Here is a 26117-nt window from a genome sequence, read left to right on the forward strand (position 1 = left end):
CCAACTCATATCTATGCGATTAGTGCCACTGAAGTACAAGGACACTTAAATAAGTAGGTGGCCATTAAAAGAATTTACCATTGTCTTGAGTCCAAATTTCTGAGTTCTCGCAGTAACTTCTCATTTTTCTTCAGGAGATGAAAGCTCCTTCTAAACAGAGAAATTTGTAATTCTTATCACCTGTTCACTGATGGATACAGAACAGTATACAAGAATGTACAAGGACATTTCCAGGTCCATTCAAGAACAGTCAACAAACGTTTCTGCCTTTTCAATAGTCCTTTCTTACATAAAATATTAAGATCTCTTTAAAAAAAAAAAAAAAAGCTATTTTTTTTTACTCCAGGAAATCTTCTATATCCATTATAGCCCTGAATATAACCTTTACCTCTTTCCAGTTTCTTCTGTCAAACTATTGGATCCAACTGCAATCAATCTCTTCTCTACAGAAGAACAGACAGAACTCCCTTTGATGCATATATAAGCTCTACGCTTTAGTAGGCCATAATATATATACCTAGTGACAAAAGACACTCCCATAATCTACTGTCCTAGGGAGTTAGTACATCAAACACAGCTTTTGCTATTCTGAATTGTAGAAGAGAGCAGAACGCAGCTCACTAGTCAACCACCCAGCTGTAACAATTTAAAGAAAAAACCAAACCAATATGTTAGAGCAAGAAAGGCACTTCTCATTTCTTTTAAACTGCGCTTAAGATGTTTCCCACAAAACACAGTGGAATGAGTTTAAGAGCAGTACCGTTCAAAACCAGACTGCCTTGAGGAATTAAAGACCCAAATAAGAAGGGTTATAACACCAAAATTGTGTCCAATTCCAGTGACAGAGATTATTTTTGTTTTACAGAATATCCATTTCCCTTCACAGTAAGAAAATATTTCAATGCCTCTAATACAGAGTTTGACAGCTATGACGAAAGCAGATTTCAGAAAGACCCTTAAATTCTAGGATACAAATATTTGTACATACCTGTATGTATAGGCAGACACACACCTAACTACACCCACACAAAAATAATAATGTGAACAGAGACATTACTTTTCTAACTGAACGCAGCTTGTCTCCTGTTGTTCTAAACAATACCCAAACATTGCCAATGTTGAAATAAATAGTAGGGGACACATCTTTCTCGTTAGCTAACACAGATGCAATGCTTTGAGGCTGCATGCAAGCATGCTCTTAGCTGGCAAAGCAGCAGGACACTGTCCAGCAACACAATAGATGAGAATATGACACTTTCGGAGTCTCATTCTGGCATAGAAAGGTAATGATTTTTGCAGGAACATACATGGGAAGCAAAGAAAGCAAAAAAGATGCGTTTTTTACCCATGGTAGTACCCATTAGTACAGTTGGTGAAAGGATTATTAGAAAAGATATCACTCCTTCAATTTGCCTTCCAACACTATTCTAAAGAAAGACTATAAATAGCAATAAAAGCAACAGGTTCCCCCTTTCTGTCTCTCTAAATGACAGGTTGAAATGCAGAAGAAAACTGCCATTTTCCCCTTAGTTGCACACCCCCTCTCCTCTTTTGTTGGCTGGCCTGGAGCATTTTTGGCTTAACCCACTCTATGATCAACTATTATTACATGGTAAGAATAGCACAATTCCTTAAAAGAAAGTTCTTAAATTGTGAGTCTTTTCTTTTTACCTTTTATCCCAAGAATTCATTCCCAGTATACTAAGAAGTAATCTGCAGTAGTAAAATGCTGACTGGGGCTTTTGTGAGGTTGGCTCGTCCTGCTCCATAGCCCTCATATTTAAATCATTGAAATGCTTTTCAACAAACTCCCTCTCTTCTGTGTGCTGTTTCAGAATTGCATTGATGACATCGTTCTCCTGCTTCTCTGAGATGCAGACTGGTTGAGGAGCAGGAATGTTGAGTGAGACACCAGTTCTCTGTAAGCATTCAGGGCTTGTAACACCTAAATACTGCAGGAGCTCATCAAGGGCATCTTCTTCATCCCTAATGGTGTCCCATGTTGGTACAGTGTCTCTAAATTTCCTTTTTACTTGGAGTGTAATTCCATCCCTTGCAGACACATCCTCCACGTGCTCAAAAGATGAAAAAACATCTTCTGGTTTATCTTGCTGAGATAATGAAAGTGCAAAAGAAGTCTGTTGTGAAGATCCACATAAAGATGATGGTCCATACAAAATGGCTGAATCCCATGAGTATTTGCCAGATAGATCACGCACTATAATTCTAACATTTGAATTAGCAGATGCAAGTCCAGCAGACAGTCCTCCCCCAGGCATGTCATCTTCTGCTTGGATTTGTATGCAAGACACCAGGGAAGTATTGTTTAACACAAAGAACTGAAGGTTTGGGTTCTCAAAAAGTTCAGGAGAAAGTTCAGGACTTTCACTGTATGGATTGTCGTTGTTTTCACACACTTGACTGGTCAGCATAGCAGGACCTCCACTCATAGGATAGTGGCCTAAGTGGTTGACTAGATGCGTTATCACAGTACGAGCAGCAACTGAAATTAATCCTTGTTGCATGTGAGTTTTCACTGTAAGAGAAAGGGCACAGGTTTTAAAAGAAGAGTTCAGAAAACAACACAGATTTATGTATTTCTTTTGGTCTCCTCTTCTTCCTCTGTTTTAAAGAGAGGAATGAGCACTGCAAGGTCAGGATACAGTCAATTCAGTAATGGAAAATACATATTTTGATGAACACCGGTCTCATATATAAATAGCATGAAAAACCGTAAGATAGTTAAAGAAGCATCTTCTTTGCAGCCAACTGTAGCTCCTTTACCATAGCTTTGTAATCAGCATGGTTCCTCTAAAATACACAATTTCTTAATCTAGTGAAAATAAATCTTAAATTGCTAATGACGTAGAGATCATAATTGTAAGAAGTTCATTTCCAACTGCAGTGGATTTTTATATTTATACACATCATTACATTCTGAAAAACAAAGGAACATACATGCACAAAACCTCTAATCCATCTTAATTTCCCTGGGGAGCACATAGCTGTAGGTTAGGTTGAGAACGATACTGGACGATTTTAAAGTACCAAATCAAAGACTGGGCTATCTACACTGAACACAATCTAATAGTAGCAAAACTTTCAAGAAGCTAATCTCATGCTCCAACTGCATTTTAAGAAGTTTCAGGCTGGAAAAACTTGGAGGAAGAAATAGAAGTTAATTGTGCCTATCTTATGTGAAATTCATCTTGTGAGATGTATTGGTATTTCAATACGGTTTTGCCACCTCCTTCTTTCTTGTATACCTTCCATTTGCATGCAATATTATCTAAATTCACAAAAGGAATGTTTTAATGTTTATACCACACCCTGCTAACCCAGTACTTTATTGTTATTGGATTCTTCTAGCAAATCCACTCTACATTACCCTGAAGTACAGAGCTGGTCAAAGTGAGTCTGTCAGGCAGACAACCCTCAGCTGCTCAGAGTACCCACTGAAGAACCCATACGCAAAATTATTTCACTGTAGAAGATCACAGGTAGAAAAGAAAACAGGATCAATATAGTAAAGCACAGATTTCTACAGCCTCTCTCTTTTAACAGGACCTGGGTGCCCTGAATTTGGGATTTACAAGGTGAAGATAAATACTGTATTCCTCAGGATTACCACCATATATTTGGAACTATAGAAAACATTGAAAACTGTTGCAAACACTTCCCATCTTCTTTCTCACCAAAACCTGATCAAACTAGAATGTTCTGAACCATGTTACTTTTTCATTCAGTATTCACTGAGAAAATGTAACCTTTTGGATGTGTAAGTATGGTATAATGAACTCATCTCCCTTTATATTGTGTATTTATACACAGTAAAAACTAATGTTTAACAAACAAATTTCTTGTTGCAGTTTAACTGGTTTAACTGGAAAAAATTTGTAATGCATACTGACTGTCATGACAAATCTTATAGCTTCTCAAGCACTAGGTGCATTCTCTGTATGCAAAAGTAAATAATACATATTTGCCTCTTTTTTTCCCTACAAGGCTTGGGTAATGCATGTAAGAGACGTCTGGGATTCTGGCTCTTCTCTACCTTTAGGGAGCACTAGATCTGAACTGCAAAAAGGGAAACATTTCATCCTGTTAGTAGTTGACAAAATCAACTTAATTTCTACACTATTCCAAATATCAGATAAATATTTGGATGAATTAAGGCCTTGAAAACTAATATAATAAAAATATAGTATCTAATTTATCCATAACATTCTTGAGGTTTAAAAATTGACAAAAACATGCAGTGAAGCTGAATTAAATGTCCAGATATTGATAGCATACAAGGAAATTAAGTTACAGTGCCATCTGCTGAAATATAAGAAGGAACTGTAAGCAAGTTTATACAAGACAAAGAAAATAAGTTGGATGCTTGAAGAATAATTTATCTGTGCAGTACTAACCAGCACCTGGATAATGCAGAGTCTGGCTAATCTTTGTCAGGACATTTATGCCCAGTGTTTAGCACTTGGCACTGCACAGATAACCAGGGTAATGCTCTTTTCAGGTTCCTAGGAGCACAGCCATGTGAGCTTCCCAGCCACGTGAAGTGTCACACTGTGGAGGTTAAATGCCTTCAGTTAAGTTCTGCTGAAAAGCCTGAAGAAATAAGAGAGACCTGAGAGTATATAAGATATTACAACTACTGCTTTGGGGCAAACCCTAAAGATCTCAGACCTGACCATGGTTGTATTGTGCCTGTGCACATGAATTTATTCCCTTAGGAGTCCCTAAGGAGACGTATGGAAAATAAAGGTGACACAATGATACAAAGAGCAGAATACTGAGTTTAAATTTGGAAGGTCCATTCCCAGTCTTAGCACAGCCTTCCTCTGAAAATACTACTCTTGAATTAAAATAAAAAAAAATAAAAGAATTTGGATATAAATCTCTCATTGCCTTTTTTATAAAATGAGAAGAGTACTTCTTATTGAGTCTTCTCTCGGAACACAGAGTTGTTGATCTAAAGATGACACTGAAAACTTAAATCAGAAGTATTAAGAGAAGCATACTGAAAAGTAAACTGTAAAATGTGACCTGTTATGTTGAAATAAAATAAAGCAGTCTCAAAACATTTTTGCTACACAGCAAATCAGATTTTGGTGATGGTTTCCCTTAGGAAAAAAAAACAAAACAAAAACCAAACAACACAACCAACTCAAACCCAGTAATTCTTTTTGAAAATATGAGAATTTTAAATTAAATCCACAACTTAACGGATACACGTTAGTAATTTGTTCCTAGAAGCACATCTCTACAATCAGGCACAACTGAACATTCAATATATTAGAATTCTTAAAATGAGTATCTAAACCCTGCTTTTTGTTTCTGGAGGGCAGATGAAAATATGCAATAATACAAGCCATCACAGCTTTACCACAAATTCTACAAACTAGCCATACCATTACACGTTAAAGCAGTCTAGCTGCCTGCTTTACCAACCTGTCTTCCTGAGTGAACACATCTCTGCTCTCTTTACAATGGTACAGTCTTTTGCTTGGACGTTTTAATTAGCACGTGTACACGATCACTTGGTAATTTGCTAGAAGCATGTTATATTGGCTGTTTTTCTCAGTTCCTGAAATAACCTCCCTTGTGGAAAGTCTGAAGGTCCATCATCACTATTCTGTATCAGCGACATGAATGGAGGATTCCTGAATTTCCTTAAGGTGTGTTGTTAACTCTCTAATTCAGCGCTTTGGCTGAACAGCTTTAAACAACCACAGCTGTAGAAGGAAAAAGTAATGACTGAGGGTGGAATTTAACGCTACTCACCCTTTTAGCTATCTAAAGAATGATGCACCTGTACAGACTAATTCACCTCAGTAAGAAGCCCAAATTGGAGAAATGGGATGAATTTTGGAAGATGGAAACTCTTCTCTTTCTCCATTATGTTTAGAGGGAGCCTAAGAGAGTCCAGTTTAGCTTAGCTGTATTTTACATTAGCCTAAAGAAGTCTCACTCCTTTCTAATTTTAAGCTTCAGGTATAGAGAGATGAGGTTATAGAGAACCCATCTCTAGAATATCCCTCACAAAACACAAACTGTGCGAATCTGGATGCAACATGTATAAAGTGGGTTTTGTTTTTTTTTAAAGTGCACTTTTTGTCTCCTTTCAGTAACAAGGCAGACAGCAAATAGTTTAGGAAAAAATTGATCTATGCAAAAGAGTTTACAATATGTTTGCAGAATTATGACAAATGGGAAACTCCATGAAATCAATAATTGATGGACCACTGTATGCAATGCAACTACTGCCTTGCTATCACAACTATCTCGAATGGATTCGGGATCTATGAAGAACAGTTTTCAAAACGGTTTTGCCTATTATTGCAAAAATATTCCCGTAAATTATTATTTCCTTACGATTAGACTCTGTTCAATAGTCTGACTTTGCTATCTATTAACGTTAGAAGTTCACAGAGTCATAGAATAGTTTGGGTTGGAAGGGCCCCTTTAAAGGTCATCTAGTCCAACCCTCCTGTAATGAGCAGGGACAGGATGTACAGCATTTTTTGTTTAATGCTACTTGTTTTCATGTAAACCAGCTTCCCTGTCAATACAAAGGTCACAAAAGCCTCAGTGTTACTTTTTCCTAAATGTTTGCATCATTTAATATAAATGAGAAAGCTTTGAAGGAGAGGTTCCATTTTAATTGTCCCTCATAAATATTCATGGTCCTGTAACCACAGGTGGAAGATCAGAAGCAGGTAAGCAGATCACAGCACAATACAGTCCAAGTTAGCTTTTGCACATCTAAACTGTACAGTGAATGGCTACAGCGCTACACTGTCCTCGGAGAAAGCACACCTCTGTCAGTGTGACACTGGATCCAGGCTAGTTAGGTGTGGTTAATTAGCACAGGCAGCACTTGTATGTCTGTACTGTAGTTAGAGGAAGTTGTTGTCGATACTAGCTAGCGGATCAATTCATCAACCTTCATGTAGACAAGCCCTGTGATTCCTTAGATGTATGAAAGCACCTCAGAATTGCTGTCTCAAGTTCTGATGGTGCAAGAAAAGCTTCGTATTGACTTCCTTATTGTCAGTTCCTAAAAGTTCATTCTTGTTTAAATGTAACACTTTAATACACTTAACAATTTCAAAATTATTCTTTGCGTATCTTATATTGCAGTCTAACACTACCCGAAACCTACAGAAAGGACAAAGACAATTTCACAGATAATCCAAGTATAACATATTCCTTGTGAGAGACAGCACTTGGAAAGCTACTGAAAAAGGGAGGGGAACAGTCCTCTCCCCACTATCGCCTGTTTCCAGAGGATTTACCAAATCTTTTCCCTGACGATTATTGCACGGCTTGCTCCAGCCTCTCAACAGGTCCTGTCCATAAAATTTGTGATGGCTCTGACCTTGAACAATGGGAGGCATACAAGGGTATGTCAATCACATCTACCAAACTGATCAAAAGCACTGTCTTAAGAATTCTGGTGTTTCAGTACTTTTAGCTTTGCTCGTGACCTAAGGAAACAATTCCCACCCTGTCTTTGTAGAACTTCCTTGATTTCCCTACAACTGCCATCCTGTCTATTTCCATTCCTTCAAAAAAGTTATCAAGGTAGCACTTTTACTCAACTAAGAGGCTGACACACTGGCACACTGCTCTGCTGCTAGCTTGCGCTAATTGACCCCCTGTCTTGGTTGAGTCCCAGACTGGTTGTTAGCCACTAACTTTACTCCTCTCGCCCCTCCAACAATGCCAGGGAGAACAGATGCTGTGCAATCGGTTAAGCACTGCCAATTTGATTCTCTGCCTGGCAACGTGGACTAGAAGTGCCAAGGTTGCAAGACCAGGGTTGCATTATAATGCTGTAGTTTGCCAATTAAATTTCATGATTTGCCTTACAATTCCAGAGCCTCAAAACTTAAAAAACATATGGGGTTTCCTTAATTTATCTAGAGAGATAAAAGGAACATCTGAAATTACTTTTATTTAGAAGTTTAACAAGAAATCATAAAAGAACAGATCACATACAGAAATGCAAAATGAAGATATCAGTGTTAAGGCTTTGTGCAACTACATTCATTTAAAGAGAAATCTATTCAGGGTTGTCTTTTCAGATTGTCAGATTAAACAAGCCACACAGCATTTGCTGCTAACCCATAATTACAGATTATTACAGAATACAAAAGATGCCAGGCATAAAAAGCTACTACAATTCACTACACTGTAATAGAACATGCAGTGGAAGTTAATTTTGGCAAATGCTTTAAATATTAGCTTTACATAATATGTATAGGTGAGACTGTAATTAGGAGAGAATGAATCCTTCGAAGCCTCTTTCATTCTGACCCAGCAGATGATTACTTTTTACTAATAAGACCACAGCCATTTGACAAAAAGCCAACTATAGTACCTTGCTTCATTCTTCAGTAAATTTAATAATTACAGCTCCTCCTGCCAATAGTTCTCAAATCAGACTTGTTCAATCCAATACTGAGCTTATTAGGGGACAGCTCTATGTTTAGAATTCTTTGGCCAAAAAAGTACTTGAGGATGATGAAGCATGCCTTAGACAAGGGCACAATGATTAGCCATTTTCTCTACATAAAAAACAGCACGTAGTCACTACAGACCACAAAATCACCTGCTGTTAGCACACAGCTGCTACAAAGAGCTTCTGCATTTATCTGGTTGTTAATACCTCTAAGGAAGCCTAAATGGAACAACTTAATATGGAGGGAGAATAGCACTACACAGAGTTTCTGGTATCAGTATTAATCTCATTTTTTTCAATTTTCTTCCCAATGTAGCCATTTGATATTTGCTAGATACACTGCATAATATATGCTACTCTTCTGTAGCTTAGTTTCTTGATTCTTTATTTTTATTTTTGAGTTCTGAAGAAAATGCTGATTCCTGGGTCTCTTAAGGTTCTAAGCAGATGAGAGAAAATTTCTCTTTTTTTTAGATAACTCTGTGGTTTAAAACATTGTAAACAGATCGACAACAAATTACGATAGGCTGAAAAAACGCACAACCACCTTTCAACAGTGCAAGCTCAAATAGGAAAAAACCCCAAAATATTCTTAGAAAAAGGAGCAAAATTAAGAAAAAATAAATTAATTTACTAAAAAGTAAAATGAAAAGCAACATTTATCCATGTTGCAGTACTTAACACTTTGTGTTGATACACAGAGCACAGAAGAATCCATATCAAATCGATCTTCATGTTGTTCAGAAGATACTTATTTCAGTTAATCGAACAGTAATTGTTCAAAATTATGTTAGCTCATTCCATACTAATGGTTCTTACCCAGTGTCTAGGTATAATTTAAAACTTATGCTTTAGACAAACACTTCAATACTGGAAACCAAGATAAAATCTTTTTTGAAAGAAAATGTATTTAGGCAATTTGACAAACCTTCAGTGACTGGCTGAAGTTTAGAAGACCGCTCCGAGTCTGGAGAATGCAGTGGTTCTGGTTCCTTCAAGCTTTCTAAATGCATAAAAGGATCGTAATCCGCACATGCCAAATCAGAAAGGCTTAGAGGAAAATATTTAGGGTTGCTAAAACACTGAGACCCATAGACACATCCATGCAGAACCTAGAAAAAAAAAACCAACAGAATTTCATGGCATTAACTACTGAAATCCTACTTGATAGTTTTATAAGAAATGAAGTTTATTTTTATTTCCATTTTAATTGATGTTTTAGAATCAGGTAAGCAGAACAAAACGTTGGAAAATTTTAGATGCTTGATGTTTACAGAAACAAACCCTAGTCTGCAAAGAAAATTGTTAAAATAGTGTCTACGCTGAAGTGGAATTTAACAATAAAGAATCAAGAAACAAAATCTACAACAAGTCACTAAGCTACCTTTATTTTTAGATCTCCTATCTTCTTTAATTACATATGCTAGGTCTAAGCTGCTGGAGGTTTTAATCCCCTTCCCTTGCAAGAAAAAAAAAAAAACAACCTCTCTTTGTTCTGTATCCCTACAGACAGCAATTATAACTTAGCACTTTTTACTTTGCTTATTGCTAAATAAAATTGCTTGGTATAAAAAAACCTACTTCGTCTGTCTTAAATGTATAGCTGGTCTTTTACAACACAAATGTCTGCTACTGGTATGACATACAAGAAGTAACTTGGTTAAACAGCACAAAATATAACACAAAATTAACAATTCCAGATATACCAAAGATCAAGCAGTTACAGTAAAACATACAAGAACTAAGCAGCATTCCACATTTCAGCAGTAGAACGGAGGTCAGCTTACAAAAAAGTTGTCTTAATTTCTATGAAAACTGACACTACCCCCATACGTAGAAATTCACATTTAGCGAATAAAGAAACATGTACCTTATATATACAATTAAGAACAGATCTTTCAGTCTTATCATTTTCTGCTCCTGTAGTGTGAAGAGGCTGCAGCAAGGTCTTTAATGGCAAGGCCATTATCCAATCCAATAAGCACAGAAGTAAAGAAACCACCAACTGGAAGAAACACTTTCAATTACAAATCAATTAAAGCAGCACCTGCTACTTCCCATTTATCACTGTATTTTACTTATCTATTTTACTTTTTCTCAATTCAGTGGAGTCAACCTTCTGCAGTAACAGCAGGTCACACTTGTTTGAAAACCACTGTATCTTCAAATCTACTGCATTGATAAAAATTTTGGCTACCGAGATATTTAACACAGACCATCCGTACAACAGTTTGTCATCACAGTAAATCTGTGAGCAGATACTGTGCTTAAGAGGATACCCATGATTTTTCAAAATTGATTTCTAGGGTGCTGTTTTTAAAATGACAGATTACACAGGTACAAATTAAGGCTGATGCACCATTCTGCACATAAATCTCACTGTAAAGTGAATCAAGGACTATACAAAACCGAACTGCTTCAGCCGCATTTAGTGCCTTCTAAATAACGCAGAATTTCCTTCACAAGATGTCAATAATGCTACACAGCATCAGGTACCACCTGAAAGAAATCCAACTGCTTTCTGTATTGTAGGCTACTCAGTCAGCAAAAGAACCAACTCCCTCTAGGGGATGTTTTTAAAGACTGTAGAACAAAATTAGATTAAGACACATACACACCAAATTATTAATAACTTACTGGCTTCAAATAATTATTTTTAATTTTTAAAACTTAGCTGTGGAAGAGGAAACAATTCAGACAAATAGCTGCAAGATTCTCTAAAATATTTTCCAAGTTAAATAAAAGTCTTTCAAAGAAAATCCACTTAACTAATTTACTAATAAATGACATATAAACATCACACTCATTTCACATAATGCAAGTTTGCCTCTCAGAGGCATCATATAATAAACCTAATGATGAAGGGCTCTGAGTATTTTTATATTAAACCAATTTTTAAGAAACCCATTAGGGCTAAGTTTGTCAAACAAGGTAAACCAATTTCCTATATGATATTTGACATACAATGATCAGCATTAGTTCATGGGGAAACTTTTTCAGTCGTGGGAAGCATCCTCAAGTGGAAAGGTGACTGCTTGGCAAAACCACTGTAGTCTACAACAGCCCCTGACTTCTCGCAAGCAGGGAGGAGAGGCGAAAGGGAGCTTTGGAGACCAAAATGGGCAACAGATGAAGGCCAGCTCCTGTGGGAATGGGTGGCCCAGAGCGACAAAGCAGCCAGCAACAAACTGCACCAAAGTGCCCAAGGTTAAATGACCACTGTGTCCCACAGTCCAAGAGCAAAGCCAAATAATTCAGAAGAGATACAGCTTTCAGGAGGCACAAAGTGCTACTGTAGCAGGTGAAGACAAAGCCCGTTTTAGGCCAAGGGACTCGGGCCCACTGAAAATACTAAGAGACAGCAATTGTTTTGAAGGATGACAACAATCCTTCATCTGGAGACTACTGGCTATCTCGCTCAAGGATGTATTTACAATAGAAAGTGCAAAAAATCATAATCTTATAAATATTTTGAAAGGTATTCTCTATAAGTTGAGAATTTCTCGTCTTTCACTGTAAGACAAGTTTGAAAAGTCTACTTTCTTCGCTTGTAAGTTCACTGAGGAAAAGGAAACAGACAACTTTCTAGTTACTGAAAACAACCAATCTCAATATTTTCCTACAAAAACTTCAAAAATTCACTTGCATAAGAAATATTGCTGGAATTCCAAGAAGGCTACACCGTATTATACTTCAAGTGCTGAATCCCTACTTTAAGGCATAGCTTAAATGTTTCAACAATGCCGTGTCACACACCTTTGCAATTAAGTTGACACATTAAAAAGAAATGAAAAATATTTACCCTCTTGTCCTGTTCATAAGAGGAAGCTTCTGTACTGGGTAGCAGATGGGTAATAGTTGCTATCAGAATCTGAGGAAAATATAGTATAGCTTCTTTAAAAACACATTTTAAATATTTAAGTTTAAAATAAATTTTTAAGCAGGCAAACATGGTACAATACTAGATTCATGGTTAAATTCTATTAAAGTTATTTTGAGACAAATTACAGTACTCCTTGCCACTCTTTGTTTTAAATAAAACCCTTTTAATTGAATTTTGCAGAAGACATCGAAGAATATGTTCTGCTTGACTGACACAGGTGCATCAGGGCCAGTGAAATTACTCAGCCACTCCAAATACACAGGCAGGAAGAGAATTTGATTCAACACACTTGTAGGGTGCAGAAAGGAACCTGATGTGGGTTTGTGTACAGTGCTCCTTGAGCTCCATTATTTCTTAGAACTACTAGAATTTGTAAACACCCTGCCTTTACTTAAATCAACAATACGACTGCTGAGGAGCAAAGAAATGCCTGTTATACCTCTTAAGAAGCTTCCACACAATTCTCTTTCCGGTTACCTGGGAGACCTCTTATCTTTTCTCTGTGGCTCAGAGTCACAGTGGCCACAGTCTAATTCCTTGTTATTCAAAGCGTATTCAAAATAATTATTTTTGCTTTATACTGAAACACTTTAACGCAGAGTGTTCTGCATACAGATATGCAAAATACATTGCAGATCCGTATTTAAGTAATCATTTTCTCACTAAACTTAAACAAACATACTTGAAGATATTTAATATTTTAAAAAATCTGGACTTTATTGGCAACGTTCTCACGTAAATAGTGACAGCTGTATCTGAGAAAAAATAAGCATGATATAGCCATTTTACATGTTAATATTGGAGTCAGCAATTAAGCGTGATGTGAACCCCTACTGTTAATGTTCAGTAAAATCATGCTTATACTAATTCAACATTTTGTGAAAAATACTTGTCAATATTCTGTTATTTTAATTTCACAGAAACACATTTTACTGTTGCACTCAAAAGAATTAAAAATTTTAAATTTTTTAAAATTACTTACTTGAATAATTCTTAAAGGTGAATCAGCTTGATACATTTGAAGTCTCTGTACATAATGTATCAGCATGTTCAGCATACTGCAGGCAACTTGGGCTACTGTTTTATTTGGAAACTGGAAAAGAGAACATAGCACAGTAACGATGACTGCATGATTCCACATAAAAGTACATTAGGCGGGTAGGGTGGTCAGGAACGTCAGTGATGGTTTTATACATGTAGTTCCTTATGTACCTAAATTTTACAAAGTTTAAAAGGAATTATTTCACAGTCATAACCAAATGTCAGCAGCTAACATCAAAGGTTTGGGAGAGACCATCGGGCAGTTGCACGCAATGATGGAAAGGGGAGAGGAGACTCCTAACTAACTTCAGACTGGTTAGTACAGTATCATGAAGCTAGGAAGAACAAAATTATTTCTTGTTATCTTAATGACTACTACTAAAGCATCACTACAAGAAATCAAGGATCCAATTCTGAAATCAGAGAACCAAGGCAGGTGAACAGCCGCGTATCCAAAATGCAAGACATAGCGTGTATAGTGAGAATAACGGTTCTGTTTGTTGGTGACCGCTGTGTACAGCACTTGTCTGAATGGAAGTGAATGCACCTCGGCTTCTGTCCTTAATTCCTCTTTTCTCTGTTATCTTTTAAAGGCAGGAGAAGCTTGCTGCACTGGAACCTGCCTTCAACAGTTACTAAAATTCTTAAGTTACTGTGTTGGTCAAGGCAAAAGTGAATGCATTTGTACAATACTTCCTCAGCCTTGGGAGAGGATGCACACACTGCCCTACTCTCCAACGCGGGAAAACAAAGAAAGGAAGAGACAGGGATGTTACCCTAAATTATGAATGCACAGGACATGTAATTGAGGCTTCTTCCTTGATTGCACGTGCCTTAAAACACTTAGCTGTGCACCAAACAACAAGCAAGAAGTAAATTTTACAACTGAATTTAGTTCACCTAGGACATGGAAATCCTACAAATCTGAGAAAAATGGTTATTAGCACAGCAAATCTACAGACTTCAGAAGACAGAACAAATTATACAGAAGAAAAAATTACGTGGAATAGCCCCAAGGGAAGCATTTCAAATACACTTATTCAAGCAAATACTCTATCATTACTGAAAACAAATATTCCAAACTGTATTAATGATTAATCTCAAATAACTCAGAAAACAATTAGGCAATTCATGCTGTAATTATGAAAAATCTCCAATGCAGATGAATGAACATCAGAATTCTTGCATTATTAAAACAATCAAAAAGTAGTTTACATATTTTAATCTCCCTTCAAGAAAGCTGAAATGCCTGGGCAATGAAGTGTGAGCAGAAAATTAAGAATTTCAGAATAAAATTCCTGAATGGCAAAAATGGAAAGGTGGAACACATACTGGAAGAAAATTCTGTCCTGGGCCAGCTTCCTATCAAAGCAGAGGTATCATATTTTACATTTAAGGTCTTGAAAAGAAAAGGTAGAAGCACAAGCGAAAGTATGGAGTACAAAGCTTTAATTAATATTTTTTATTTGTGGTATCTATGTAAGCATAACGACAGACTATGAATGGCTCTTGTAAGTCTTCTGTCAGAGATGGAAACCAGAGTACACGGGCTAGTTAATTCTTGTTCTGACTTTCCCTGTTTCACGTTATTGTCGGCTTTTAACTAAACACGGCAGACATCTTACATCTGCAAGTCTCCCCAGAGCTTATGACAAGAACATCGTTATTCTTTATCCCTCATGAGACAGCCTCTCTCCATGCTGTGAGAGTACGCTGCAAGAGCACAGTAAGCAGGGTACAGATTCTAATGTTCAAGCTCAAGTGACAACCAAAAAAAAATTAAATAAAACTGAAAGCATAACAATTTGATTACAGAACTTGAGATCAAATCCAGATTGCTGGAAACATCCTTACAAGCTTGCAGGAAAACCCCAAAGTCACTGGAGAGGACAAAAGGGGTTGACAAACCAGAGTAGCTTAATATAGAGTATCCAGATGACTGAATTTAAGAAAAAATTACCTGAGAGAAAGGCCTGGAGACTTTCAGAGTCTTTGAATAATCAGCTGTTTGCTACATAAAAACAGGGAACATTTTCTTTTTATTTTTAAATTTTTTTAAAAAGAGAGGATCATCAGGGTCTAAAATGAAGATGAGTGAATGATTTCTAGGGCTGGTTTACGCAAATTAGTTAACCTCTTTCTGTTCTCCAGCTGAAGAGAATTTTTAATTATTTTTTTTTAATTTAAGAAAGGGATCAGAAGTCAGTGGTGACATAAATTCCACAGAAAGGTGGAGGGGTATAAAGTGACGAATATGAATAGAATTTGAGTCTTGTGCACTCAAATTTTCTTGTTCATGAGAAGAGCACCAAGGAGGAAGTTTTGATCAAGAATATGGGGATTGGCCAAAATAGATCAAACACTTCATCTGCTTCAGAAGTCTGTCCCAGCATGGTCAATATGTCACATTCAGAAGAATGTACAGACACTTACAGAGATGCTCATCCTGGAAGCATATTTTCCTGAACTCAGTAGCAACACTGAGTTTATGCCGGACAGCAAAACAATTCGCCCCTCTCAAGTAAGCTGCTTTGTTCTGACTTCTTTTCCAATAGCCTTCAGATGTGGCACAAAGGCAGCTGTGCGATGCTACAAAAATTTCACCCACTGTTCTCTATCTCTGGAAAATGTTGTATGTTATAAAGTGTAAGAATTCACTACTTTGGTATTTTATATTTAGTAGTGTAACTGTGGACATAATTTTTTAAAAGTTACTTGATGGAAAAAACAAAACCAACACTCTGCCTGGTACCTCACTGTCAGGGGTTTTCTCAGAAGGGTAGTCTTACCATACTTTTCATCTTTGTACGGGTCCATTGCTTTCTGGTTGTTACGTTAGGAGTTTAACCTTATCCATACTTGTAAATAACCTATGTTTAGCACCCATTCAACTAAGCCTGTACAACACAGTTCTGTGATTTATCTGCAGGATTTCTGAGAGGAGCATAATATAATCATGAGAAGCAGGGATCTGGATGGCTGGTTAGGATCCTCTGGGCTCAGACTTCAGCAGAAGTTAACAAGGATACAGCAGTATTGCCACACAGCCGGGAGAAGTGCTAGCTGTATTCAGAGCGAGCTGCTGGACTGCAGTTCTGAATATGTTTCTGTATTTCAGGAATAGCCACACAATCGTTGCTAATATTTCTATTCAGTGTTACTTGGTCAATTGTACTTATCGTTAAGTTGGACTAGGACTATAGCTCCCTATCCATTCAGTTCTCCTGGAAATAAGAAAATAATCCATTCTGGAAGTTCAAATCTCTGACTACTTGGAAGCCAGGAGATTGCTTAGGTAACAAGTTAGAGCTAATTTGTTTCTCCCGTGGCATATTTAGGAACTTTTCATTTCATGATTAAACTCCATTGTGAATGCATACCACTGCTCAGAACAGGAGAAAAGCCAACATGCTCTAGATGCTTTTGCCAACACAAAGCAAAGCAGAGAGAAATACAAAGATCTTTGTCTTCCCATTCAAGAAGTAATTTATGTGTAATATATATGAGATACAAATAATTGGTTTAATAAATACGTCAAAGAAAAATAAGAGAAACTACAGTGAATGTCAAGATTAAAAATAGTTCAAACTTTGATAAATTGCAGTAGATAAAAACAGTATCATTTGCCTAATACCAAACTTGCACAGGAACTTGATAAAACGCACTAGTTAAGGGATATTAAAAACCAAGGGGAAAACCCTGGAAGAGAGTATTAGTGAAGCTGCAAAGGATGAATGTGATTTTGCAAAACAGGAAATTGCAATTTAGAGTCTAATACTAAAAGCCCTGCAGCTACCCATTTCAGATGTAGACTCGAATCCTGCTTCACAGGATGTGATCAGCTGATTTGCTAAGATACTTTTCAGATTCTCATTGCTGAAAAGAAAGGAATAGTCCACCACATCTGACACAAGTCATGTATAACAGGTACACACCCTGATTTTTATCAATGTTTATATACAGAAAGACTAGACTATTCACTGGATTTTGATGTAAAGAAAAAGCATGTAGGAAGATTCTGTAAATATTGAAGATATTGTTCACGAACATGCAATTTTTCAAAATGCTAGACAATAAAATGTTTTTAATAATATTCTAATTATTCCATAAAATATAAACAAATATGAAAAATATTTACAATATGTAGGAAAACAAAAACATTAATCAAGGAAAAAAAAAAAGTGCAGCTTTTTAACAGAGGTGACGAAAGGAATATGCTATTGATATACTACCACCAATACAAAATTTCACAACCAGAACTGAAATCCAGTGAGACCAGTTTCAGAATAGTGACAGCTGTCAAAAGGAAAGGCAGACAAATGTCAGAATATTTTTTCTACTCAGAAGCATTGTATAGGTGTTGCACCACAATGAACTAGCTGTTTCTGAGCAAGCTGCATTTCCAGGTGAGAATGACTGTGCATACCAGCTACGTTTAACAGATACAATCAAAACAGCAAATACAAAAAAAAAAAAAAGTAAATCATCGTAGATTTCAAGAATTTAACATGAAGGTGTTTACACAGAAATGCATAGTGACTACCAGAGACTGAAAGTTTTATCTTACAAATTAGTTTCGGAACCATTGTATTGGGTGTAAGTGGTAAGGTTTTGGTAGCAGGGGGCTGCAGGGGTGGCCTCTGTAGGACAGGGCCAGGGACCTGCTGCTGTTCTTCCTATGTTCTCATGCTGGGGGTGGGCAAGTGAGCTGGATGAGCGTTTGGCTACTAGCTGGGGCCAATGCTCCACACCCATTGAAAAGGAAAGGTTAAATTCTTCTGAAAACCTGTAAAAGTTGCAATGTTGTAGTGTGCTTCATAAAAAATGGGAAATAAATTTTAATGATAGCCATAAAAACAGGTAGTATTTACTTTTCACCAAAATTAGAGTTCTTGTTATTCCTTTTCAACAGGTAGTTTATTCACATAAACTTTGATGATAATTCTTGACCTGTCTTTGGATTCAGGTTTTTTTTTCCTAACAGGTACTGGTCTGAATGACATGTCCTTGAATGAGCACAGAAAAGCACTTTGCCACAGGAAATCAAACACCCTCCAGTGCTTCCATGGTTGCAGCATAAATACTGTAAATATCTGGCTAGGTCTGAGAAGCAGCACTGCATAATGCACTGGCTCTTGAACTCAGAAGTGAACAAGCACAGAAGGTAGTGAGGATGTGGGGATAATGGGATTTGGTTGGCAGGGGCACAAAGAGGGCAGGTGAGCAAGAACAACGAGAAGTTTTGGGAAACTTCTGCTTGGCCTTTGCATTTGTCACCTTCCTGCTTTCTTCCCTGTACCCCTCTTACACTGGAAGCTCTGCTCACTCCGGCAGCCAAAGAGTACAAGGCAGCAACTTGGCTTGGGACAGACTTTTTGCACATGATGGCAGATGGCTCACAAAACTGGAAGCCCTTCCAGTTTCCTCTCTACCCTGGCCTTTTCTTTTTGCAGTGTGTCAGGAGAATGTACCACGGAAGCTTTACGAGCATTATTAATCAGAGTTGCCAATTAGTGAGGAATGTGACTTCCCTCAGCATCCATGGCTAGCCTAGACAGGAGACAAATGCTGGAGAAGGAAAGACTTCGACACTTCTGTACTCCAGAGTGTTTGTATGGATCTGTACTGGCTGTACATGGCAAGGTTTTGGTAATGGAGAGGCTACAGAGGGCGTCTCTATGAGAAGAGGCTAGGGGCTGCCCCATGCCAGACACAGTAGGTTCCATCAGCTCTGCAATGGACCCCCTAAAGGATGCAGCTGAGCCTGACCACCAAGTGTGTGGCGCCTTTATGAAAACAGGTTTAAAAAAGGGCAAAAACGCCACACAGACAGAGCAGGGGGAAAACAAAAAAAACCAAACAAGAAACAGCAGGTGAATATGAAAGTCAGAGAAGGAAGTGGGAGAGCAGGTGCTCTGGGTGCTGAGGCAGAGATTACCCTGCAGCCTATAGAAAAGACCATACCAGAAGATATATCCACACTGCAGCCATGGAGTACCCCACACTGCAGCATTGGATATTTCCTGAAGGAACTGCAGTCCACAGACAGCTCACACTGGAACAGGGAGGAAGGAGGGGAAGAGAGGACCTGTTATGGACTGACTGTAAATCCCCATTCCCCATCCCCTCTGGCACTACTTGGGAGCGGGCAGGAGGAGACAGAGGAGCTGGGAACCAAGGATTGGAGCCTGAGCTTGGGAAAGTGACAGTGCAGGAAAGGTCGTGTTTTAAATTTTGCCTTGCTTCTCACTGCCCAAATTATTTTAACTGGCAATAAATTGATTTCCCCAAGTCAAATCTGTTTTGCCCATGATAGTAGCTCGTACGCAATCTCCCTGTCTTCATCTTGACCCACAAGGTTTTTCATCCTGTCTTTTCCCCCCATCCTGTTAAGGAGGGGCAGTGAGTGAGTGGCTGGGTGGGAGTTTGGCCCTTACCCAAGGTTAATCCACCACAGGCTCCTAGATCTACTTACAAACAGATGCAGAAAACCCTGTTGGAAGCTTGGGTTCAGGATGTGGGAAGGGCTATAGCTGGGCAAAGTCAGACAAAGACAGTAGTGGTTTTGCTGAAACCTGAATCACAAGGGTTAATTATGAAAGCTGGGATGACCGATAAACTACTATGCTCCAAAGGGCAGAGGTTAGAGTGAAGTGGCTAATGATATATATTAAGATAGCAATCCACTATCTTATTTCCCAGCACACCATTTCCTCCAAACTTAAATAAGGGTAAAGATCTCTTTTTGACAGAGTTCAGAGATTCATCAGTTAAACTGAGTTCAATCTTTTGTAAGGTTTGTAAATGAGACTGTGAAGTAAGGATGCTAAAATGTGATCATGACTTTGAAAAGGCAAAGTATCTTTAAATGTAAAGGCAATATACATTGTAGAAGTGTTAGTTTCTCACCTTTAGGGAAACACAAATCACATTCAATGCTTCCTTGATCTGAGGATGATGTGATTCATGAACTAGCTCCTCGCAGATCCAAATACCAAGACTGCAAAGAGCAACACATCTGCAAAACAATGTTGGAGGACAAGTTGTTGAGAAACATGCTACAAAAATGTGCAACTTTTATGATTCACAATATATTTTGCTAAAATCTAATAGATGTTTTTAATATTTCAAGAAGAACTACACAAAAACCTCTATAATGCTCTAACTTATTTAAAAATGAGAAAAAAAAATCCCAAGTACCCTGGTAAATGCACAGGAAAGGACAGAGGAAATGAATGTGAGCATTTCATATATATTTTCTTAAGACAAAGTAAAAATGGTGGTGGGAAGTTCTTCCTCCCCAACATAAGAGTGTGCTCATATTTGTTTAGAGCTTCTGGGACACAGATACAAGAGAGGGAAATGTTATTCATTCATAGATATTTACATTTTTTTTAGATTGACAATAAACAAAGATGAATAGAGGAGGAGGTAAATGAAAGCAAGAGACAGAATACATATTGTGATTAAATACTTCAACTTTTGTTGTTTCTTCATTCAAAATTAGGAAATGGAAAAGTGTAAAGGCAAAGAGTATTTAGGTGCGTTCTAATCAGCAGAGATGGACGAAATTTGTTCAGAAACATTAAGCTTAAGCAATCTCTGAATCATTAGCAATTATCTTCAAGAACACAGGCAGCAAATATTTTGGAAATGACTTCAGAATTCAAAATCCTCTGGATAAAATTGGAGTGCAGTCGAAAATCAACAAGATGAAAGTTGGTCATGGGAACTGCAAAGCATTACATCTGGGAAGGAAAAATCATATGCTAGAATAGAAACAGAAACAGCTATGAAGCCTGTGCTGTATAAAAAGGATTTTAAGGATACACAGAATCATGAAACTGCTAACAGGTAGCAAAAATACATCTTGGAATTAACTCTATGTGACAGTGTACGTAAGACGTCAAACCACCCTGTTTTGTACACTGTCACTGAAATCTCAATTGCAAGACTGCCTCCATTATGTTTCGATTAATACAATTTAAGAATAAAGACAAACTTGAGGGAGTCTAGGAAAAAAGCGACAAAAATAATAAACAGCTTTGGAGAATATTACATATGGAGGAAAAGTTGAAGGGCGTACTGAGTCTAAATCACAATTAAGGAAGGAAATTATAAGAAATCTTTTAACATGCAGCAAGTCACTGAAGAGTTTAATTTCCAGTAGAAAAGATTTCTTCTATATACTGGTCATTAAAACAACCTGACTGTAAAAATGAGATAAATACTGTAACAGTCTAAGATTTTTGTAACGGTCGTCTTTGAGAAAATTTTCAGGACCGTTTAGACAAGGTATTGCCAGGAACGTTTTAAACACACTCCAGTCTTGGAAGAGAGAGAGCTTACAGAAGTACTCCTGGTTCCTTCCCAATCTACACTTCTGCTATTTCCACATTTTGTGTTTTGATCCTTTTTGAACAAAAGAAAATAGGAACATAGACTAGATTTAACAATAAATGTAGACAGTTTGTGTAAGCTGACTCAGAAAATAAACCCTTAGTACACAGAATGGTATACAGCTCTAAGTCCGTGTTACTATTTAAGGGTTTCTTCACTCCACTGAGATTCGTTCCACATCTGATGACATACTGATGTGCGAAATACCCACCAGGCTGCGAAGTTTCTACCAAGAGCACCACTTTTGCTATCATTACTCAGAGTAGTCTCTCAAAAACTGTAGTTATGTGGCTACAATGCTGCTATTAAAGAATCACAGCCTTAACAGCACAAGCAGAAGAGATGAACATTGAGTTCGTCAACCTATCACTTCTTCTTTGGACTGTCAGCAGCAGGAGAGGAATTTGATTAATACAGTTATTAATCTTTATAGATGGAGATCTGAGAGTAGCACGTATTTCAGATAACGGACTTCCCTGAAGCTCTGTTGGGTCAAGCATGTAATGAAACCAAAACATCGACCCTCTGTGGAAGAGATAAGGAATAGAGATTTATAGCTTGGGTAACAACAGCAGCACTCAGACTTGCTGGAGATATACAAAGCTATGTACCTAAGCTCCAAGAAATCCAAGTTCTCTTCTAGGAAACTGCAAAGACAATTAAGCCTCTATGAGTGGCCAAGCTGACATGGCAAAATCATAATGCAGATTCCCAAATATGACCTCTGATAGTAACCCAGGAGAACTCTCTACTGCTGTGAAGCAGATGGCATCAGAGAGGTTATTCCCAAAGTGGCAGGATAAACTGCCACTGAGGAACGAGGCAGTCAAGCTTCAGGAGCTGTGGAAACATCATTATGCCCACAAAGACTACATACCCACCGCTCTCCCAGATGGAGGAAAGGAGCACAGGCAATCCAAAGAGACATTGGGAATCTATTCCTTTTTAATCTTCATTTAATGTTATTTCACATAGTGGTCCAACTTTGCATTTTGGGAGCAGCATAACTCAGCTCTGAAAGGCTGGGCGCGCACATGTGCCTCTGCTCCTACATACACACCCTCACAGCCGGACAGGATATGGGGATATGCAGGATGTTCCTTTCCACTTCCCAGCCGTGCTGCCAGAACTGAAGATACTACTGCTGTGTGCTTGAGTAGCACAGGATCAGTAATAATGTACTGAACCAACTGGATTTAAATCACCTTTTTCAAAAGCAAAGTGGAGACTGTTATGCTTTTTAGAACCCAGTTTTGTAGAAGAACATGAAAATCGAGATGAAAATTATCTCAGAACATTCCTTCCTTCCCCTGTGCTGAGATTACCAGCTCAAGTGAAGAACAGGTAAGTGGGCTGATGAAAATCGCTCTTTGTTTTCCAGCAGAACATTTTAAAGATCCAATGAACCAACATTTTTCAGGCATTTGGTTCTAGTATCTTGCATTTAAGTAACAATTTATTAGTTGCTCATATATAGACACTCTGCCCAAAGAGACAAAGCACACAAGTGTGCTTTTCCTTAGTAGGCAGATTCCTTTCCAATCCCATACACAGGACTCACAGGACAGAACTGAAAGCTTTTGGGGATGGGTAAGGAGAAACAAAATCCTAAGCAAATCAAGAAACAGAAAATAAAACTGGTAACTGTCTTCTTCTTTGAAGTTCTCCATTTGATGAAGATGCTTAGATTTAAGCATCAGAACAGTCATTTCCATTTTAATTCTTAGCCCAATATCTTCTGCTTCTTTTCCGTACCATAAAGAAAGGCTCATGTACCTTGGATTATTTCTATTTTTTAAATTAAATCATGCGGTCTAATAAAAAATAACCATACGTCCCTCATACGTAACCTTTTTCTTAATCAACCTCAAAAATGCCTCTCTTAGTACAGAAAATCCAGGAGTTGAACACCAGCGTAGGCTAGGAGACCACAGAGCTTATATTTTTACGCACATTAACACACTTTTCTATCAGCCACTATCAGAGAAAGGATACTGGGCTAGACCAGCATTTGGTCGGACAAAAAATGTCTGTTCTTTTATTATCTCTGTTTACAATCAATTTCACATTCACATGGCAGACCACAGTTTTAATGGTGGTAAGAAAGCCATGAACAAGATACATACAAACTTTTACTTTAAGCTCTTCAATACATCCAACTCCCAACAGTATAATAAAGAAAAGAATCTGTTAATTTAGAAGCTCTTTTTGTATGACCTACCGTGCAGGACCAGATGGCTCCTCTCTTGCTGAACTTAACACAGTTTTAATTATAAGTTCCTAAAACAAAGAGAAAAATATTCACTGATTTACCAATAACTCCATGATATGAAGCGTCAGAAAATTAAAAATTTACTACAGCACACACAGGCACATTGCTTAGTTGAGTCTCTAGGTTTGTGGTCAGATGGATTGTTTCCTTATCACTACTCCAAGCTTCTAGTCTGACCCAGATGCTCACTACTGTGCTACCCCAAGAATATCCCACAGGTTACTGTCCTAATTTCTGGTGATTAACCATTTATCCAATTCTTGTCAATACATTTCCATAAAATATCAAATGTTAAAAAAAAAAAAAAAAAAAAGTGAGAAAGAAATTGAAAATCAGTCCCCAAAAGGGAGCAAGGTGTAGAGCAGCTTCCAAGCCATCATCTCTCTCTAAACTGAAACAGTTTGGAAACTTATTTGGAGCCTTTCTTAGACATAGTAATCATACCTGACACACATACAAGAACCAAACACATGAAGTGAGCTCTGCCTGGTTTCAGTACACTGGCACACTACCCAGCTCCGTGTTATGATAGAGAGGGTAAGGTCTCCATTAATCTTTGCTTTTTGTCTAAAAGAACATACTGATGTACAGAGGTTTTCTAAAGCTCCTAGGAACATGGGCAGATTTCACCAGTTGTGAATTCTCAATAAATTAAATAATGTATCTTGAACCTCTCTATCTTCTCCTTCTCAGATGATTAAGTCTGTGAGACTGCAAATAGCCGTAATGAGAGTAGGCTTGAAAAGGTGAGATAACACATCATTTTCTTTTACAAACATATGAAACCACTTCATTATTAACAGCAATTATAAAATATATTTAGTAGTATAAAGTTTGACAAGATTTATAATCTATTTGAAATGATTTCTGAAAAATTTAAGACTTAAAATTTTAGTTAATATTTCCTGGAACAACATCATATTAAACATATAGCTGGTAGCTGAACACCATCCAAATATTCATAAAATTCCTACCTTAACATCCGTAAACTGAGACACAGCAATGTCAGGAATGTTTGGGTGAAGAGCTGGTAGTTCATGATATAAATTGGGAAAACAGACTAGAGATCCTAAAAGAACTTGTGCTTCAACTCTTGGCGCCTAAAAGAAAAAAAAAAGGTGGGGAGAAATATATACTCTTACAGCAATCAGGAAGCTGACATTTCCGTTTGCCTTAAAAGAGCAGAACAATGGCTAAAAATCCACACAGCTATTTTCTTTCTCCTTCTGGAAACTCTGTAGACCTGAGCAAACCGAGACCACAGCCCCATGGATTGCTATTCATGCACACCCCATGTTCCCATTTTCCAAGAAGGAAGAAGAACAATTGTTAGGACTACAGACAAATGACTGTGCTGCTAACTAGGCTCAGGTCTTAGGTTCAGCTAATTGAACAGGATGTGGAAAGCTACTGGACATGATGTGAGACATCACTGGACACAACAGGTAACAGCGTAAGAAGCTGACAGAGGTTTCAGATAGTACCTCGAGGGAGGCTGGACTTCACAGTTGGTTAAAGGGGGAATGATGTGAGAAACAGTCAAAAGTCACAGCCAATTGGAGGGGAGTAGTGGGGAGCTTTGATAGAGTACAGTCATGCAAGGCCAACAGCTCCTAGGTAATCGTATCAGTATTACTATATAAGGCTGAAGTTGCCTGGGTAAAACATCAGAAATACATCTTAATAGAGCAAACACCAGCAGATTGGAATTCCCAAGTCTGACCATCAAAGTCATTGCACAGCAGAGATATGGAGGAATAAATATACTTTTAAAATGATGGTAAAGTCAAAATGGACATTTATTTTAAACCATTTTAAAGTGCAGATAAATAGCAGTCACAATTCCAAGAACTCCGAAGTGAAAGAAAACTCTGCTTCAACAGTAATTTCCTCACATATTTTTTTGGAGAGGACTTGCATGTCCAGTGTTCTAGAATAAACCACTGACAGTATCTGTATTTGCTGACCATTACACTGACTTTTGGGGACAAGTTAACACCCTAGTCAAGGAAAAATACTTCTCAGTTTTCTCTCAAACCCTTTCCACTCAC

General features: G+C 37.6%; 1 protein-coding gene across 5 annotated transcripts in view; it reads right to left on the minus strand.

Moving 5' to 3' along the window:
- The window catches only part of RALGAPA1 (Ral GTPase activating protein catalytic subunit alpha 1), a 127340-nt gene that overhangs the window by 42996 nt on the left and 58227 nt on the right, over positions 1–26117 (minus strand). For all 5 annotated transcript variants that reach the window (XM_074148830.1, XM_074148829.1, XM_074148828.1 and 2 more), the window contains 9 exons: positions 25041–25166; positions 24016–24074; positions 20304–20412; positions 13336–13446; positions 12273–12341; positions 10341–10475; positions 9399–9582; positions 1672–2536; positions 79–150 (listed from right to left, as the gene is read on the minus strand). In XM_074148830.1, coding sequence (XP_074004931.1) covers positions 79–150; positions 1672–2536; positions 9399–9582; positions 10341–10475; positions 12273–12341; positions 13336–13446; positions 20304–20412; positions 24016–24074; positions 25041–25166 — 1730 coding nt within the window. The remainder of the gene's footprint in view (positions 1–78; positions 151–1671; positions 2537–9398; positions 9583–10340; positions 10476–12272; positions 12342–13335; positions 13447–20303; positions 20413–24015; positions 24075–25040; positions 25167–26117) is intronic.

Source organism: Numenius arquata, chromosome 6 (assembly GCF_964106895.1).
Source record: "Numenius arquata chromosome 6, bNumArq3.hap1.1, whole genome shotgun sequence".
Taxonomy (NCBI): Eukaryota; Metazoa; Chordata; class Aves; order Charadriiformes; family Scolopacidae; genus Numenius; species Numenius arquata.